The sequence below is a fragment of the Falco biarmicus genome, chromosome 4 (genome assembly GCF_023638135.1).
Source record: "Falco biarmicus isolate bFalBia1 chromosome 4, bFalBia1.pri, whole genome shotgun sequence".
In the NCBI taxonomy this organism is placed as follows: Eukaryota; Metazoa; Chordata; class Aves; order Falconiformes; family Falconidae; genus Falco; species Falco biarmicus.
The window spans coordinates 51,020,550-51,039,027 of NC_079291.1; the positions used below are offsets into that span (position 1 = coordinate 51,020,550).

The 18,478-nt window shown below is 40.2% G+C and overlaps 1 protein-coding gene across 4 annotated transcripts in view; it reads left to right on the forward strand.

Moving 5' to 3' along the window:
• The window catches only part of DIP2C (disco interacting protein 2 homolog C), a 325,231-nt gene that overhangs the window by 224,915 nt on the left and 81,838 nt on the right, over positions 1-18,478 (forward strand). For all 4 annotated transcript variants that reach the window (XM_056336759.1, XM_056336760.1, XM_056336762.1 and 1 more), the window contains 6 exons: positions 1,191-1,282; positions 5,185-5,295; positions 15,737-15,860; positions 16,487-16,596; positions 17,937-18,039; positions 18,395-18,459. In XM_056336759.1, coding sequence (XP_056192734.1) covers positions 1,191-1,282; positions 5,185-5,295; positions 15,737-15,860; positions 16,487-16,596; positions 17,937-18,039; positions 18,395-18,459 — 605 coding nt within the window. The remainder of the gene's footprint in view (positions 1-1,190; positions 1,283-5,184; positions 5,296-15,736; positions 15,861-16,486; positions 16,597-17,936; positions 18,040-18,394; positions 18,460-18,478) is intronic.

The following is an 18,478-nucleotide window of genomic DNA, read 5'->3' on the forward strand; positions in this document are numbered from 1 at the left end:
TGGAAACTAATTGGATAGTATTGCATTTTATAACCAGGATGTGGAAGAATTTACTCTAACAACTGCTTGGCTTAGTTATAAATAGCAATACCGTATGTTTGGGAGCCTCAACTGCTGAACCCCATAGGTAATCTGTTGTCAGAACCTATTATCGTTGAAGTTATTGGTGGGCATGAATTAAAGATTTGTTACTGTCAGATTGAATACTGCTTAAAGACAGTACCTAGGGGCCAGCCAGGAACAAGGACTGTTACACTCGGTATTGTTCAAATGGAAGTAACAAGGTCTCTAAACAAAGGCCATCTGAAAGAGCTTTCATAGTTGGAAGATGCTGATCGCTTGAAAGATTAATGAAAGACGTGTAACATGGCCAATGAGGTCTTGGTGAGATAAACTGAGTGAGTATTGGGGTGAAATCTTGGTAAGGATTAACTAAGTGTGGAGCTGGAGAGATGAAGCAAGGGAGAGACAGTAAAAACGAAGGGTACCTGGAGCAAGTGAAATGAAACTGAAAGAAGGGAGAGTATGGGAATAGGTGAGAAGAAAAAGCCAGGTTAAGTCGAGGAAGGGCCAGAATTAAGAGTGAAACACGGCCATATGGATGTCCTAAGGATCAGAGGGTCCCTGCTGCTTGTGTGCCCCTTTGGCTGTGGCGTGTTTTCTGTTTGCTGGGGTTTTTTTTCTTTGTCTCTGCTTCTTGGGACCTTTTTCCTTTTTCTGTTTGTGGCTTGGGGTGAGAGAAGTGCCATCAAGAACCTTGAGCAACACCCTCGGAGGTCAGTCTGGGCTGAAATGCAACTTGTCCAGCTTGCTACAGCTAAGGGTGCTAGGATAGTGTCTGGACTTGGTGATGTCCCAGCCATTCTCTAACAGTTAACTTTTGGAGCAAAGATCCAATTTTCTTCAAAGTAAGAAATTTCTGCCATGAAGAAAACTATTTTTTTTCTTTCTTTTTTTTTTTTTTTTAATGCTGCTCTCTCAAAAAAAGAAGCTCAAACAAAGCTTCTGATAAGTATTTAAATATTTCCCCTAGTCCCAGTAGTGGTGTTGTGTTTAGTTGAAGAACTACTATAAATGTTCCTAGTCTTTTTTTTTTTTTTTTTTCATTGCTCAGGTATTCTTTCTCTTTTATAAGCTGGTAAAACATAAAAAGAATTTTAAAATTAATTTCACAAATTTTGTGTTAATAGGCAAACTTTGGACCAGAAGTATGAAGGTTGCTTACAATATACTACATAAATTAGGCACAAAACAAGAACCAATGGTACGACCTGGAGACAGGGTGAGTATGTTAATGATTTTTTAATTACTAATAATTGAGATCCCACGTTGACTAAGAGAGAATGAGGTATTTGGGTGGTCAGAGGGAATTAATAAATGAACTGTTGGGGTGTGTGTGTGAAATCTGCCTTTTAGTTAGAAAAAGAATGATCATTCAGACAGGTGTTTTGAACTGCATAATAACTAACCTGCACTGGTACTCACTGAATAGTAACTTGGAAGTTGTGGCAACATCAACAATAAACATTCCCATGGAAAGTCATTTTTGGACATAGAACAGCAGTGTTCAGCAAAAGCTTGCTTATGGAGCCTGGAGGTGTCATGTGGGTAAAAAAACCTACTTACTAATGACTTTGTCATTGTGGAGATGGTAGAAACAAGAGAAGCACTGCGGAGGACAAAGACAAGCAAAGTAAGCACATTTTGGCAGCTAGTGAAATAAATAAATTACGCTGACTGGTAACATGGAGGATATTTCCATTCATAGTTCCTGACTCTGATGCAGCTATTGCTAAATGCTGAATTTAGGTGAGTGGATGAAATCTGTAGAGAGCAGGGGTTACAGAGGTCACATTTGAAGTTGTTAAATGATGACAAGAACATCCTGTGATTTTGCTAATGATGTACTTACACACCTACCCCTTCATCTCTCAAGGCTGGCCAAGCCTGCTACCCCTTTATCTGCCAAAGCGTGCACAGAAATTTCCACAGGTCCCATTCCAGGTTGGCTTTAAGCTGTGGAATGGATATTCCAGAACAAATGTGTCAGAAATGCAAATTGTAGTCTTGCCGTAGTGCTTGAAGTTGTGAGGGTAGAATTAAATCTTCCTCCCCCAGGGTCTGACAGTAATTCTGAGACTGTTGGTTCACTCGGTCCTTTTGTGCCACAAGTGAGAAACATGCCCGTTTGCATTACACATTTTTTAGGGCTTCAAAAGTGAAAGCATGCAATAAAGCTTCCCAGAAGAAAATAGAAAAAAAAAAATTAAAAAGTGAAACCTGACAGTCCTTCCTACTTTTCTTTTTCAAATAAATCATAAAGAATTTAACTAAAGGATCTCGAGATCCTTTATCTAAGTTGTTTCCTACAATGGCTTTCAGCCAGGCGTGAGATCTGAAGAATCTTTTTTACTTGACTTACATGTCTGTCTCTAAGCAACAGCAGAAGAAACAAGTTGTTCAAGTGTACACATCAAAACAATCCACCCAGAAGGCTCCGAAAGGAATGAAGTTCACATATGGGCAGTGTGCGTCTCTCCATATCTGTTGTGTGCTAACTGCCCAGCTTCGTATTCATTTACTACAGCAGTCCTTGGCATCTTCTAACATTAAGAAAGGATTTGTGGATGATTCAGGCTGAAAGCTGGAAGTTTAGCTAGTGCAGGACACATAAAGAGCAAATTGCAGCTCTTCTAAAATAAGTCCACCTAGATTACAGTGAAAAAAATGTTTATAGCTGAGTGCTGAAAGCATATGCTTTGTGTTGTAAAAACATCCCCGTGTAACAGAAACATGATCATTTGAAGCAGCTTCGTGCTGAAGATGAGGTGTTACTGTACTTCTGATGTTCTAGGCTCTTATTCTGGCTGTTATGCCCCTGTTGTAATAACGTAAAAGCTTTCTGACCTCTTTGAAGATGGCTTTTTATTCTAAGTAATGTAATCTGTGTGACAACAGTTAAAGGTAGTTTTTTAAATACTAGATGAAATGCAGGCATATATTTCTGGTGTTTTCTAAATGCAAGTGTAATTGTTTCCGTATGTTGATATTATATAGAATTCAGAAAGACCTTTTTCCCTTTAAAAGCATTTTCTATCAATACAGTCTCTATTTTTCATGACTACCGTTACATCACCTCTTTGGTTCTTTATCTGAGCCAAAAAATAAATGAATGTGCCTGCATTTCATTCCCTGTTTCTGGTATTATTATAGTACATGACGAACTGCATTTGTCTTCTATAGTAACTTCAGAAATTTAACCTTGTGTCACCCCAGACAGCTGACTGGAAATCAAGCTTGCCCTCTGAAATATCTACTAGATAACCAGATCCTCATCTGGTAGTAGGCACTGTATGGTTTGATTTCCTTCAGCTTTATCCCTTTTTGCTTTTACAAACATTATTTATTTATTTGGTATAGGTCTGTTAGTGATTAATGTTTTTTTGGAGGAGAAGTTAATGCCTCATTCCCACTGGACTTCAGTCAGATTTTTTCACCTCCATCAGCTGCTTTGCAAAGATTCCCAGCCAAACCTTCGCTGCCTTTATGTAAGCAGAGACCAACACAAAACCCAACAATCCTCAGAGTGCTGGGATCTTTCAACATCTTTCAGATGTTCGCTGGGCTTAGCAAACTCTACCATCTAGTCAGTGCACCCAGCAAAATCCCTTTCTTTCTCTTCCCCCTGAGGCTCTTTATGGTATGTGCATATAGATGGATACAGTAAGCTCCACTCAGCCATCTCCAGCAGTTGGATTATTTCATGTGCAAGCGAACAGATAAAGTAGCAATGTACTTTCTCTGAAGTTTCTCTAAACAGTTATGAAGTTACAGTCTTCAGCCTAAAACCAGATATTTTGGACCCAGATGAACAAGGTTGGTTAGATTTCTTGTAGTTTGAAGAAATAAATGGAAGGCAACTATCTTTGAAGCCATGTGAAAACTCTGGAAACATTTATAATTTCTAATAACTAAACCTTGGTGCATATATAAAAACATGTTGATTTTAATTTGAGAAACTGAAACACAGAAGCCCTTGGGTGTCAAAACAGTCAAAACTCAAGAGTTATTGAATAGTTTCAGCAAATTTTAAGGTGCTGTAATAGTACACTGGGATGCTGTATGCAAGCCCAATGGAATCAAGTCTGAAATCACTCACCACGCGTTTTGCATGCCACTTCATTTGACTGTGCAGGGTAGTTACCAGCTGCATTACAGCTGTTTAAGACATGAACTGAAAACGTCCATCTGATGGAACCAAAACAAAAATATAGACAGGATCTGGCCACTGAGGTCATTCACCAGTGAGAGCAGTAGCATTCTCTGTCTTTGCAAGGAGGGTCATGGCCCAACTCGCTGGATCTTCAGCGAGACCGAGCGCTCTCTCTTCTCCTTCCCCTTTGCCCCTGCAGGATCTAAGACATTCTCTGCAGTGCCCACAAAAGTAAGCTGCACAGTTCAGCACACCAGGTGAAGAAGAGCACCTAAGAAGCATACAGATGATTTTCCGTGGTCTTTTCTTTGGCATTCTTCTATCTAAGTAATTCTGTAGCCCTAGCCTTGAAGCTGTGAGGTTCAAAAAATCGAAGCCTAGATTGGCATGCTGTATGCCAGCTCTGGATGTGATGTTTGCTTCTCTAGATATCAGGTATTTGTGTTCACACAGTACACAGAAACTTCTACACTTGGACAACAGTCCGGTCCTAAAATGAAACTGTTACATGAGGCAAAGCATAGCGAGGCAAAACGTAATATGTTAAAAACTTGCATAGTGGCATAGTAAGTCTCGGTAATCTGAATTGGTCACAGATCCACTTAGTTTTTGGTAACTTCAAGCAAATTATTAAATTGGAACGCAGAATTATATTAATTCCATTTACTTGGTTAGTTAACATCTGTAAAGCAATCAGTAAATTGAGAGCCAGATGAAAGGTATTGTCAGTGTAGGAAACAATGCAGTGTGAAAATATTTTAATTATATCCTGAGTAGAAATGTTCACAAAAGGAATACCTATCAGAATAAATGCCGTCTGATTCCTCATTTGTCTTTCATTAGGTATTTGAATAGTTTATCATAGAAGTGTTTTGGTAATCATCTCTCTCCAAAAGGAAGCATGGAAACTCCAATTATCGTTAGTTGAAAGCTGGGATAAAACACGTTGAACATATGTCTCTCTGTTTCAGGTAACACTCGTATTTCCTAACAATGATCCTGCTGCTTTCATGGTAGCATTTTATGGCTGCTTGCTTGCAGAAGTTGTCCCTGTCCCTATTGAAGTGCCACTTACAAGAAAGGTAAGGGACTGAAATTCTTCTCTGTACTGCATTTTAAAACTTACATCAGAACAAATCACAACTGACCATAGCTTTCTGAGTACATTCTTGTGGTTAACTAGCTCTGTGTCTGAGGATACAAAGACAGTGCTGTGTGGTGAGTTATATATAGATCCTTCTTTTCTGTGATGGAAATCTGAGGATGCGCTTGCAGTTTCAGTAAATGCAGGTCTGTCTGGAAAAGGAAAGGAAAATTTTCCAAGAGAACAGATCTACCAATCCTAGATGGATTATCTTTGTAGCCTCTCAAAACATTCTAGTGTTGCCACTGACAAAGAATCATTGGCAACAACTGCTGATTTTCCACCTGTCCCTGCAACGCAAGCTATGTTACAATGCCACTAGCGCTGTGTATGCTACTTCAAAGCAGTTATGAAAATGCCTTCTACTGTGTCTGTATGTGCATATGTATCCTGAAGCTTCTGTCACCATGGTCATCTCTGTCACGGGTGGCACTTGAACAAATAAAGCTTGGGAATTTTTGCCGCAGAGCATACATTCATAGAGGTTACTGGCCATTGCTAATCACAAGCTTTTCATGTCCAGCATTGCATCAGAGATTCAGCAGCATCCTAGGGGAGTGTTAGCAGACAGGTACAGCAGTTCCAGCCAGAAAGAATGCCTGGAGGCAATGAGAGGAGGGGGTTTGGTGGTGTAGGCGAGCCACAGCTGGGAAGCTTACACTGATGTTGCTGAATTTGCATTTTCTTCTGAGGATGTATGCCTCGAAGACTGTAAATGCAACAAAATGTATTTATTCATTACAAGTTCTTTTTGTCGTATCCCCTTAATTTCACCATGGCTGGCTGCAATGCCTGTAGTAAGGTTCTCCCAAATATCTGCTTATATAATGCCTTTTTTATTAGCTAGCACTAATAACACCTTACTTTAATTATTTGGTCAGGAATTGTCCACACAAAGTGTGTTCTTTAATCCTTAGAAGCTTTTTTTGTTAAACTAAATTCTTTTGGATAGTGTTGACTGAAGCTATGAAGTGTTCCCAAGGAAGGGGCTGGGGAAATTTATTGCTTTGCTCACAGTTTCAATTTTTCAGTTGCCAAGGGCTTTTCTTTGAAATGCTCTGGTGTCACAGCACCCTGGAGCAGAAGCTCAGATCTTTGTTTCATGAACAGGTAGCCTGCCTTTCAAATGAAAAATCATGAAAACAAGTTTCTAAGCCCACATAAAGACTGCAGTTTGCACATCTCACGTAACAATTTAACAGCTAAAAATATCTGGAGATTCCTTCCTAACTGAACATGTTGGAACCTTCCTCACCTCTGACAGGCTGAGTTAATCTCATCGTTTCTGCATTGTGTTCACACATGCCCTGGCCAACATCTGTGGTGAGCCCTTGCCATGATGAAACCAGAAGCTGACAGGGAGAGAAGTGGTGGTAGCTGGAGGAAGGGATTGTTTGGTGAACTGGGGAAGGAGTGGAGAGAATGGGGGAAAGCGAGTGGATTAGAGAAGAAAAGGCCATGATCCAGCTGAGCAGACGTGAGGTAGCTGAGTAGAAGGAAGGACACTGGGAACCAAGGGAAAGAGGAGACAGGAGGTGCCCCAGCTTAACTGGCTGAGACTGGAGGAGAGGTGCAGGCAAGCTAGAAAGGCCATGCAAGGAGAGAAAATGGGACCTCAACTAGTCTACCTGCTTTGAGGAATAGGGTTATGCTATTTTATTTGTAAAATGATGAGAGCTCTGGGAGGTGGACATGAGTATAGAATGAGGATAATTATTTTAGTAGAAATACAGCACTTTTGCATCAGGCTATCGCCATGCATTCATATGAGTGCAGTACCTTAAGACAGTTTGAGGCAATTGCATAACATGGTGCATTATTTCAATATAAAACAGATTTTAAATGCATCAGCAAAAAATGGTGAGCAGACTATGTACACTTTAAGATCGTACAGAGTGCTCACATGGGTAGGTCTGTGTTCAATCTGTGAAAAAAAAGAAGCAACACGGCTCTGAGGGATAAAAAATCTAATATGTCTTTCCCTGTTACTATTTTTCAAGGTTTAATGACATTTTAAAGTACATGGATGAGTGTAAATTTGATTTATTTTGGAACATCTGATACCACATCCATCCAGTAAACTATAAAATCCAGCTGTTCAAGTAAACACTCTATGTCAAATTAATAACTTACCCTAATTTGGTTGAAACTCCTGGGTGGGCGTTGGTTTTTTTTAAAATATGTGTGTATATATGGATATATAAATACACACTTACACATACATATGTATATATTTATATAAAGGAATATCTATAGACTTAGACTGATTAACTATTGCCAAGATCATTCTGTAATGTTTAAATATCAAATTAATAAAACAATAACAGAAATGTCAGTGGTATAATTAAAAAAGCAACATGATCTATAAATAAAACTATGCAATCTCACAGCATATACTATTGCAAATATTTTTGCATTTGTTTATATGGAATGGGATCTGGAGTGGAAACAATGAGATGAAAATTGTGTTCTGACTAGTCCCAGAAGGAATACCTCTGTTTGGTCAAATGGCAGCGAATTGCTTCTGGCATCCGTGGGAAGATGTCATTTGTGACATCACACAATGGCCTAGACTGTTCTTTTATGCTTTCCCATTATTTGTGCTCTTTTCTACATGCTTCAGTATGTCCTGGCACTGGACATTTTTTGGTTTGCTTTTTGGAAGACAGAGGTGTGAACTAACAAATAGACCGTCAATTATATTATAGGCTAATACAGACTTACAGAATAATAAGCTGGTACAGGATGAGCTATTTTAGGGAGTTATATTATGAACACATTTTTAATATTAAAACTTTGCATTAGCAGCTTTAATACTGTTCTGCATTTTCATAAAGAAGGGTTTTTCATGGCTCTGTGCAGATTTTGTGTGCCATCTTAAAACTGAGCAGTAACCTTTGCAGCCAGATAACCTTTTGGCTTATATACTGCTATGCAGACATCTCTATTGATGTGGAAGTAAAGGCTTTTGCTTTACCAGCCCATAGATTTTGGGTGCATTCCCCTTTCTTCATAGCATGACTGTTACTTTTTTTAAGGTTCTGGCGGGGTTTTTTTCTGGTTCATTATTAGATGAGGATCCATCTCTCCTAACTCTTACCTTCTATATCCCACCTTTGTGTTGACAGAATACTTAGAATTAATTGTACTTCCCCCAAGGACTTCAGGAGACCTGTCTGATGTAGCATCTAGGATGGATTGCCTGAATACCCAGCAACCACGCAGCCTTCTCCAGTTTAGTTTTATTCCTAGAATGTCTCCTAATGTTCAGCAAGGTCCTGGGAGCTGGCATTCACATCAGCATGGTTTTGGCTCTTTAGACTTTGGAAATCAGATTTAAAATTAAAAACTGAAATCCCAGGCTTTTTCTGAAGTACATCAGAACTACCTTTTAATTCTCAAAGCAGCAGTCAGGGGTTCCATGGTCATTGTGGCAATAGAACAAACAGCATGTTTTAATTTCTTCCTCTTTCCTTGCATTAATAGCACTGAAATGCCTATATCATGAACACGCCACACGATTTTTATAACTAATCCTCATCCCTTGGATTATGGACTAAATTCCTTCAGAATAGTGTCTTTCTCTCCAAATATTTTGTTTCCCAAACATTAGCAAATACTATGTTCTATACAACTTCTCTTCCTTTGGAGCTGCCACTTTTGTTAACCTTGTCTAAAGTTGGAGTATTACAAATCGTTTCATTGTTTGTGTGATGTGATGGGAATTTCAAACTGTATATCATAGAATGTGCCATCAAAATAGATAATAAGGGATTTTCAACATGTCAAGTTCTAGCTCAAATAGTGATTTGTTATTTCTCTTACAAAAAAGATTGAAAAATACGGGGTTTTTTTATTTTATTTCTTTAGATTTTGGGGGGGTTAATGTTTTATTCCATTTGATGGGCGCCATGGAAATTATTATTATTCTGCTCTGATACAGTCAGGGGAGCTAATCAGTTTTAATCTTAAAATAACATTTTTGTCCGCGAAGCATTATCATAGTTATGCATAATCACATGCTGTGAACATGAACAAAGCAATCCCACATAGATCTTTTTGGCCTCCTTATCATAGGCAGTGAGGATTTGTATCAGAGTATGACATGAAAGTATGTAAAAATCTATTTCTCAATCAAAACACTGTATTTCCTAGCCTGTAGCCTGTTAGATTTAATGCTATGTGTGCTTCCAGCAGGCATTTCTGTGCTATTCCATACGCTGGCTCTGACAGTGTGATTGGAGGAATGTGCCTGTGTATTGTAATAGGAAATCTGGAGATACCCGCTCCAGGACACTTGGGGTATTTTAAAGGATACTTCATACAGGGTAAAAAGTACAGCTTTTGCAGAAGCTCTTTTTATGAAATCCTGAGAAGTTAGGTTATTAAAGCTTTAACAGTAGCCAGAGATGTATCTCATTAAAGACAGTGAAATTGTCCCAGCCTTGCCTTCCATTTGAAGGCAGAGTTGTATTCCAAATGAAATACACCCTGATGCCTTTCCTAGTGTTTCAGGACCTGAGATAACATGAGCTTTGTTTTCTCTCAGCTTTAGTCATTGTTGGGCTGTAGTGTGCCAGAAACACAGGAGCTCTGCATCCTTTTGGACATCTTTTGGCAATGCATCTCTTTCTCCACTGGATTTAAATTATGTGTAAAATGTTATGAATTTTCTTTTTGGTGACATAGTCTTAAGTCCATCCAAAGAATACAAGTTCCCTCAGCCCCACATGAGCCGCTGTTGCACACCGCTGGACCTCTGTAAGCCTGGTGCCCATCCTTCCCTCTTCATGCACTTCAGCAGCTGGGCACTGAGCAAAGGTCTTTGCTCAGTTGGCCACAGTATATCTCAGGTCCTTTAAAGTGTATGTTTTCTTTTTATGTTTTCAAGTTTAGAAAATGATAGTTTCCTAGACAGCATGTCACATTTCGTGCAGTGTCCCCTACCAAAAGTAACCATTGTCTTGCTTTCATTAAAACTTCTGGACATTAAGACTGCTCGTAGTTGCAGATTTTACGTGCAAATTGCAGCCAGATATCAAAGCTCTGTGTGAGAACAGAGCTCAACATCTTAAAGCTGGTTATGAAGATTGCAGCTGCTTTACCTTTTAATTTTTATTAAGATCTTTGATATTTGTGTTTTCAAAATAGAGGGTTTCCTTGATGCCTTTTCACTTTCAGTTCAGAACTGGTAATGCTTGGCCTTTACATTGGATGGTTGCCCTGTTTGTTCTTTACCAGCAATTTTTTCTTAGAGTAAGGGCAGGTGGAGCTCAAATAAGCATCATAACAGAAAACAAGATTAGTTCAGTCTGCAATGCTTTGCCACATAATTCTCCTTTTGAAAGCAGTCTAGGATTTGCAGGTGGACAGGAGTAACCTTTATCAGGCCAACCTTTGCACAGGCTGTCTCTTCCTTCCTTCCATATTAGATAAGGACATGCACTCTCACTCACAGAGAAAGAAACATAATTGTTTTCCTTTCACACGGATATTCTCACAAAGCATTATAGAAATGACATTAACAGCATGCTGAAATGCAACGCCACGTGGGATTTTTTTTGTCCTGACAATGAATTATCACTCTCTGCAGCGGGAAGAAGACAATTTGCCTCTAGGTACTGGTGAAAACCTTTAGGGAACCTTTAATAAAAGTCTTTAGAGAACCTTGAATGGCTACCTACAGCAGAGAGGATTTCCCACTGGCTTCATCCGAAAGATTGATCTCTCTAGGTGTGTGCAGACATAGTCTAAAGCTATGCAGACCTCATTTTTCGTACCTCAGCAAGTGCTGTGCCTTCAAGAAATGTAAAATGATAGTTCCAAAGTCAGCAATTGGTCTCAAACCTCATGCTATAGTACCTCATCTCTATCTTTTGCCTTCCACGTGCATTACGTGTCATTTCAAACTGTGACTTGTGGAGAATTTGACAATGAGCATTGCCGGCAAGCCTGTCCCCATCTGCACTTGGGACTGCACTGGTTGTTTCACCTGGTCTCCACTGTCTCCCAGAGGTTTTTTCTACCTCACCAAAATGTAGCAAAATAAAGTCTTCGTGGCAAGTAGGGGGTTGCCGGAGTAGCAGATTAACATAAATTACCGAAATGGCAGGTAACACTGCTGACAAAACAGTGTCCCCTGAAAATCTATTCCATTTACAGGCAGGATAGTGATTTTATTTAAGTGGGGAGGATTATTATTTTATTTTTCAGCAGTAGATATCTTGGGTTTTTTTTTTTTCTACTTACAAAGCAGTTTTCAGCATTGCAGACATTAATTTTACATTACTCAAAAGGGATGCCGATAGCTTGTCTCTGAGATCCGAAATAATCAATGCCTTTAAAGTCAGTATTCTTTTTCCTGGCCCACATGGAGGCTTTGACTGCTTCATGCAAGTGACTGCACTTTCAACTCAAACTTCATTTTTCAAACTAGAAGTTTTACCCAAGGCCCTCACTGCTGCGAGGCTGTCATGCTGAGGTATGAGGAACAGCGAAGTGCTGTTGAATGTGTATGTGATGTTGTGGTGTGTCTGTGGGATGTATAAGGTGCTCAGCTTGAGATGGTTTCAGATCTTCCTTCCACCTTCTGCTTGTCCATCCACCACTTTGGTAGTTAGAAACAATTGCTTCTGAGGGGCAGCAGGTATCACAGGGGCACCTGCATGGGGCATGGGGTATTGACCCCTTTTTCATGTCTCTGTTCTCTGCAGTACTTTTTGCTTCTAGTCAGGATAAAGCCACCAGAAGCAGGCAAAAGGAGGTGATAACTGTTTAGGAAGTGCAAGACTGGGACTGAAAGTGGGGATGATGGACATAGCTTAGCAGACTGCCAGAAAGCTTCATTGTGTTCATACTGTAAGATCCTCAGCTGGAGCTCCTGTGGCCATTGATGACAGTGTCTATATCGCAGTACTTGTATTTCAGTGTCTTGATTCGCTTTTTTCTTGCAAGGCAGGATTTAGTGTGGACACAAAGGCATGGTGCAGGATCTGAAAGTCTGTAAAACACACTGGATATTGCCCATGCATGATGAAATTCTTCCAGCCTCCTGTGGTAGTATTGCATCGTGTAATTGTTCAGCCATGTTGTCCTTTCAAATAAAGAATTAACTCTACAGGAAAGAATGAGGTGAAGATTTTAATGCTATTTGAGATGGGGTTGTCCTGATGTGAAACAGTCTTTTTTTAGAAAATGACATGCAAATAGATTGTATTAAGTAATCTCTACATGATTCCCTCTGCTTGTGTGTGAACTACTACAAATGAATGAATAATACTTACGTGGACATGCTCTAAACTGGCTGATATGGCACTAAATGGAAGCATAGTTATTTTTTCTTGTGTTATCTAAAAACTCAAACTGTTAATACAAGTTTCCTTTTCCTGTTATTTTGTTTTGCTATGAGAAGAGCTTGACAGATCATTTCTTAACTCATGCATCCTCCAGGGCTGTGATACACTGATGCTCTAAGTTCCACACTTTCTACTGGTTTATGTATGTTAGATTTCTTAATGGAATTTATTAGGTTAGTTTCTGCTTACAAAGTCCTGCATTAAATGGATTTTGTTTGCTTGAGAATTTACATTTTCTTGGTACAGTGGTGAAACAGTTTGCTGGCAGTCTTCTCTAGGTCATACAGTTACAACAGCATTTTAATTTTAATTTAAAATTGAGGGTGATGCGGTTGCTGCATTCATTTATGAAATTTGTATGCAAATCTTTTTAAATTGGTAGTTAGAAATCCATACATATACATACATTGGCAACCAATGTTTAGATTGAATTTAGTGGCAAATTGTGGGTAATGTAGTATGGATCTGGTATTTTACAAAAGTGGTGGTCTGCTTTTATGATAGAGTAGCAGGTCTCAGAGCCTATGTCTTGTCCGAGGAGTGATGTTCTCCACGGAGCACTCCAGTTCTCACCTTCCTCCCATTCCTGCTGGGGGACTTCCAAGGAGAACCATCTGTCCTGCACTGTTCAGGCACCCCCATTTCTTTCCACTGAGCAGGCTCCAAGAGCGGAGATGCCAGACCTCATCCTAATGTGGAACCAGGATCTGATCTGACTAACTACTTGTCCCAGGGGTTTGACAACATAGATATGGACCAGTTAACACTTAACTGGTTAAGAGTCAGTGAGTACAGTAATGTTTGATAAAGCCCTTTATGCCCTGGGAGCTTCCATGGTGCAGGTACAGTGAAGTTGGCCACACACTCCCCAAAATGTTGTTCATGGATACACCAATATTATTCTCATTTGTTCAAAGGGTATTCTCCTTGTCTGTTTTTTTAATTGGAAAAAAATTATGCTCAAGCTTAACTTTAAAAATCCTTCCTGGGAAAGTACCTTGTAAATTCTTCCTGTTTTTATATGTATTCTGGCTATGGTAAGGAAAACCAAATGCAGTGATTCTGGATGGAAGGAGTTACATAGCATAGTTTTGACAGATCAGTTTATTGTCCCACATTGTTTGGTCAGCTAAGTTCTAAAATTGGTGTAATGTACATATTTTGAGGTGGTATGGAAAACAAGTAAACTTTTGGTTTCCCTCTGATCTCATTGCTTCCCCATTTTAGGTGGCTTTGTTTGACTACATAAAAATTGCACCAAAAATTAGTCAGGCTTTGGGGCTTTCTTTCTGTCATACAGTTTTGCTTTGAATAAATCAATAGATTAAGGCAACTGTTCTATATTTCTGGTTGCTTCCATGGTTAAGTGTGCTTTATGGTTGATTTGAGAGACCTTTTAATTTGATTTTTAAAGACTGTGAAGGCTATTTTCTGTAGAATCATTGTGTGAAGAATGGGTTAATACTTTTATGTGCATTTGCATTTAGGGCTTTGCTCTTTCGAAGAGCCTAGTGAATAGATGTAAAGTTCATGAAAGAATCATGACAAGGCACTACACATAAAGCAGACATAATGCTGTAGAAGCACAGCATCTCTTAAAGAACAGCTATGGCCTGGACTTGAAAATCATTACATGACTTTTTAGCCTCACTGCCTATATCCCCCTGATGAAAGTAAAATGTCATGTGCTTTCTCTAATGGGCACTTCACTATCTGTAGTGCTCCTGAAATGTGTCTGTAACTACTCAATGAAATGGTTATTGACAAATCAGGTTAGATCAGCATAAATAGTCATACTGTCACCACTGTGTGCCCATCATAACATCTTAAGGGTTGAAAGCTTTTTCTGGGTGGAAGCATCTATAACCCATATTTTTTCCTAGAATTGTCACAGAATAACAGAATGGTTGAGGTTGGTGGATACCTCTCAAGGTTGCCTGGTCCAGTGCCCATGCTCAAACAGGGCTGTATAGAGCAGGCTGTCGAGGACTGTGTCCAGGTGGCTTTTGAGTATCTCCAAGGATGGAGACTCCACAACCTCTCTGGGCAACCTGTGCCAGTCACCCTCACAGTAAAAAAGTGTTTCTCACCCTCACAGTAAAAAAGTGTTTCCTGATGTTCAGAGGGAACCTCCTCTGTTTGGTTTGTGCCCACTGCCTCTGGTCCTGTCACCAGGTCACCAAGCCTGGCTCGGTCTTCTTTATACTCTCCCTTCAGATGTTTGTACACATTGAAGAGCTCCCCCCTAAGCCTCCTGTCCTTGAGGCTGAGCAGTCCCAGCTCTCTCAGTCTTTCATTATAGGAGAGATGCTTCAGTCCCTTAATTATCATAGTGGTCTTTAGCTTATCACTACATGGGCCAGTAGCTCCATGTCTTGTACTTGGAAGCCCAGAACTGGACCCAGCACATGAGATGTGCCTCACTAGTGCTGAGTAGAGGGACAGGATCACCTCCCTCAACCCGCTGGCAATACTTTGGCTAACACAGCCCAGAATGCCATTTGCCTTTGTTGCACAAGGGCACACTGCTGGCTCACATTCAACTTGGTGCCCACCAGGACCCCCAGGGCCTTTAGTACAAAGCTCCTTTCAGCCAGGCAGCCCCTGGCCGGTGCTGGTGCAGGGGGTTGTGCCCCCCCAGGTGCAGGACTATCCATTTGCCTTTGCTGAACTTTGTGAGATTCCTGTCGGCCCATTTCTCCAGGGGTCCCTCTGGGTGGCACAAGATGGTGGCCTATCAGCCATTCCTGCCAGCCACTTCTTGGCGTTCCTGAAGATACATGAGAGCAGGCGCCATCCAATGGCTTCAGTTCTCTTCATGATTTATGTTGTTACAAACAAGAGGATATCTAGGTTGTGGAATTCCTTTGTCGATGTACGAATGAGTTTTGCTAATGAGCTAAGTTGCTTAAAGGAGAGAGACTGTTTTCCTCTCAAGATAACGTTCCAAAGGACAATAATGTTTTCAGCCTGTGATCGCCTCTAATCAATTCTGTGCATTGCTTTTATTTTGTCATCCCTTAGGATGCAGGAAGTCAACAAATAGGCTTTTTGCTTGGAAGCTGCGGAGTTACTGTGGCCTTGACTAGCGATGCATGCCATAAAGGACTGCCTAAAAGCCCCACAGGGGAGATCCCACAGTTTAAAGGTAAGATAACCCTTGCTTATCGCGGATATCACAGCTTATTTACTACAGTAACAGCCATTGCACTTATTTAGTTGTGGTGGGCAAGGACCAGGCCTGTGGTGAAGCCCTGGCCGGGGGAGCAGGCAGGCCGCTGGGACGCGGTTGCCCTTGCTGTGTGTCACTGGCTGGCAGAGATGGCTGCTCCCGCCTCATGGCTGCCGAGCAGAACCGGCGCTCCCGCTCTGGTTCTCCGCTGGCTTTGCTGCGCTGCCGGTGTCATCTGTGGCCACAAGCAAAATGAGACCAGCAGGCTTAGGACCACAGTAGATGAGAAGAGTTTGTACATTTCAGTCCTATAGCTAAGTGGTAGGGGCAGTAACCTCTGACAGAGTGGTAAAAAATTGGGTCAAATAACAGCTTAAACTGCCCAGCCGTTTCTTCAGGGATTGCCTAAGAAGGCCACGATACCTGTGTTAAGAAAGTAGTTCTGGAAAATCTTCTTTCCCATGTTACACTGAGGTTTAAAAGAAACAATGTTTAGGTAATGGTGACACAGGCATTTGGGAAAAAACCTCTGTCAGAGAAGGGGTTTGTCTTGTCTTACATGGCAGAAACTCGACCAAAGCTGATTTTTCTTTGTACCTCAGGCTGGCCAAAGCTGCTGTGGTTTGTCACAGAGTCTAAACACCTCTCCAAACCGCCTCGCGACTGGTTCCCACACATCAAGGATGCAAACAATGACACAGCTTACATTGAGGTGAGTTAATAAAGATGCATCATTGCATACGGCACTTCTGTATTAGGTAAGCATCATTATTCATTCACTAGTCACAGAAGCAAAGAACATCCTGGTTTAGCCTGTTAATAAGTAATACTTTCTAATAAATTATACTGGATTTTGATTTCAGAAAAGTTAATGAAATATTCAAGTATATTTTGGAGTTTTTTAACATAGATGGTTTTATGTCATCTATGTGGCTGCCACAGTTTTATATGAAATTTGCCTTGACCAACCTCAATCTCATCCACACTGTAGGCTTGCCCACTAGCCTTGAGATGGATAGGCAGCAAGTTTCACAGTGAAGCTTCAGTTCTCTTATCACAACCTTCAGACCCTTTGAAAGAGAAGGAACTTCTTGTTCAAATGCTTGCCTGTCACTTACTGCTTTGTGAGTCACACTCCCCCCAAAAGACCAGCATCAGGAAGCGGAAATTAGCAATGCTGTTAAGTTTAATTTTTCTCTTTCATTTTTTTCCATTCTTTTTTTCCATTTCTGCACTGACTCAAATGCCTTGAATTCAGTGATTGTATTGAATTTAAATGATTATGCGAAGGGAATAAGTTCAAGTGAAGGGAGCAAAGGTTTTTCCTATCTGTGTGCAGTCAGAACACTGGGCTAGAGAAGCAGAGATGCCTCCATTCTCAATCTTGCTGATTATCTTCATCATGGAAAAGATAAATGTTTAAATTACTTTAATTGCCACTGATAGTTTTCAGACTCTTGCATAAAGTTGCAGAAATTACTGCATTCATCAGCAATGATCTCCCGTCTCTTTTTTATGCTGCTTTCTCATGACTCTTTCATATTCTTCTGATCAAAGAACTGGTGTCTTTCAGACTGTGTACATACAGATTATTATAACAGCGCCCAGCAAGGATTCTGCGGTCAGCTCTTATCCCATACCTTATAAGACACAGAAGGCAGAAGCAGCTCAGGTTTATGAGTTGGCCTATAAAATATAATGTGAACACTGAGCAGACCAAAGTAGGCTTTTCTCTGCTAAATCTAACCAGTCCTTTAGTTATTAACATGATCAGAATTGATAGAATTATTTTTCCATAATGCTGTGTTCAAACAGCAGACGGATTTCTGTTATCAAGCCTGGGAAGCCTCAGTCAAAAAGAGCCTATATGAAAAAAGTGTCTTTTAACAAAAAAAAAAAGCCTCCCAAACTCCTCAATACTGCTGCCCCCTTAAAATAGTCATTAGATGTGTCCATCATTCACCTACTTGGGAAAAGCTTCAAATGCAGCTATTAAATAATGGAAATAGGGCAACTATTGCACATTGACTTTCCATGCTTATTTCTTTTTAGTACAAAACATGTAAAGATGGAAGTGTGCTTGGGGTGACCGTGACAAGGATTGCACTGCTGACGCACTGCCAAGCTCTGACCCAGGCATGTGGATACACAGAAGGTATGGAAGTACACTTCCCTTGCTTTATCGTTAAGATCAAGAATGAATTGTAATTTGTTTCTCATCAGGCTTCTGTCTTATGTTTTACATAGATCTGTGTCAAAGGCTTCTAGATTTAACAACCTGGTTTTTTTTTTTTATTGGTTTTGGAAAATATGTATACGTTTAGAATATCTTTGTGAGAGGTACAAATAACGTCCTAGCCAATAGAAATCCTACAATGGGGACTTACTACGAAAGTTAAGCTTTCAGGTCATCAGTCATGTTATACTGAAGCTTTCTTCCTTTGAGCGGGTTTGCCTTGGATCAGTGCCATGTTCTAAAAAATAAACTCATCTTTGTTTTTGTTGGACAGCTGAAACAATTGTGAATGTATTAGATTTCAAGAAGGATGTTGGTTTATGGCATGGGATTCTTACAGTAAGTATGTTTGTTTTTT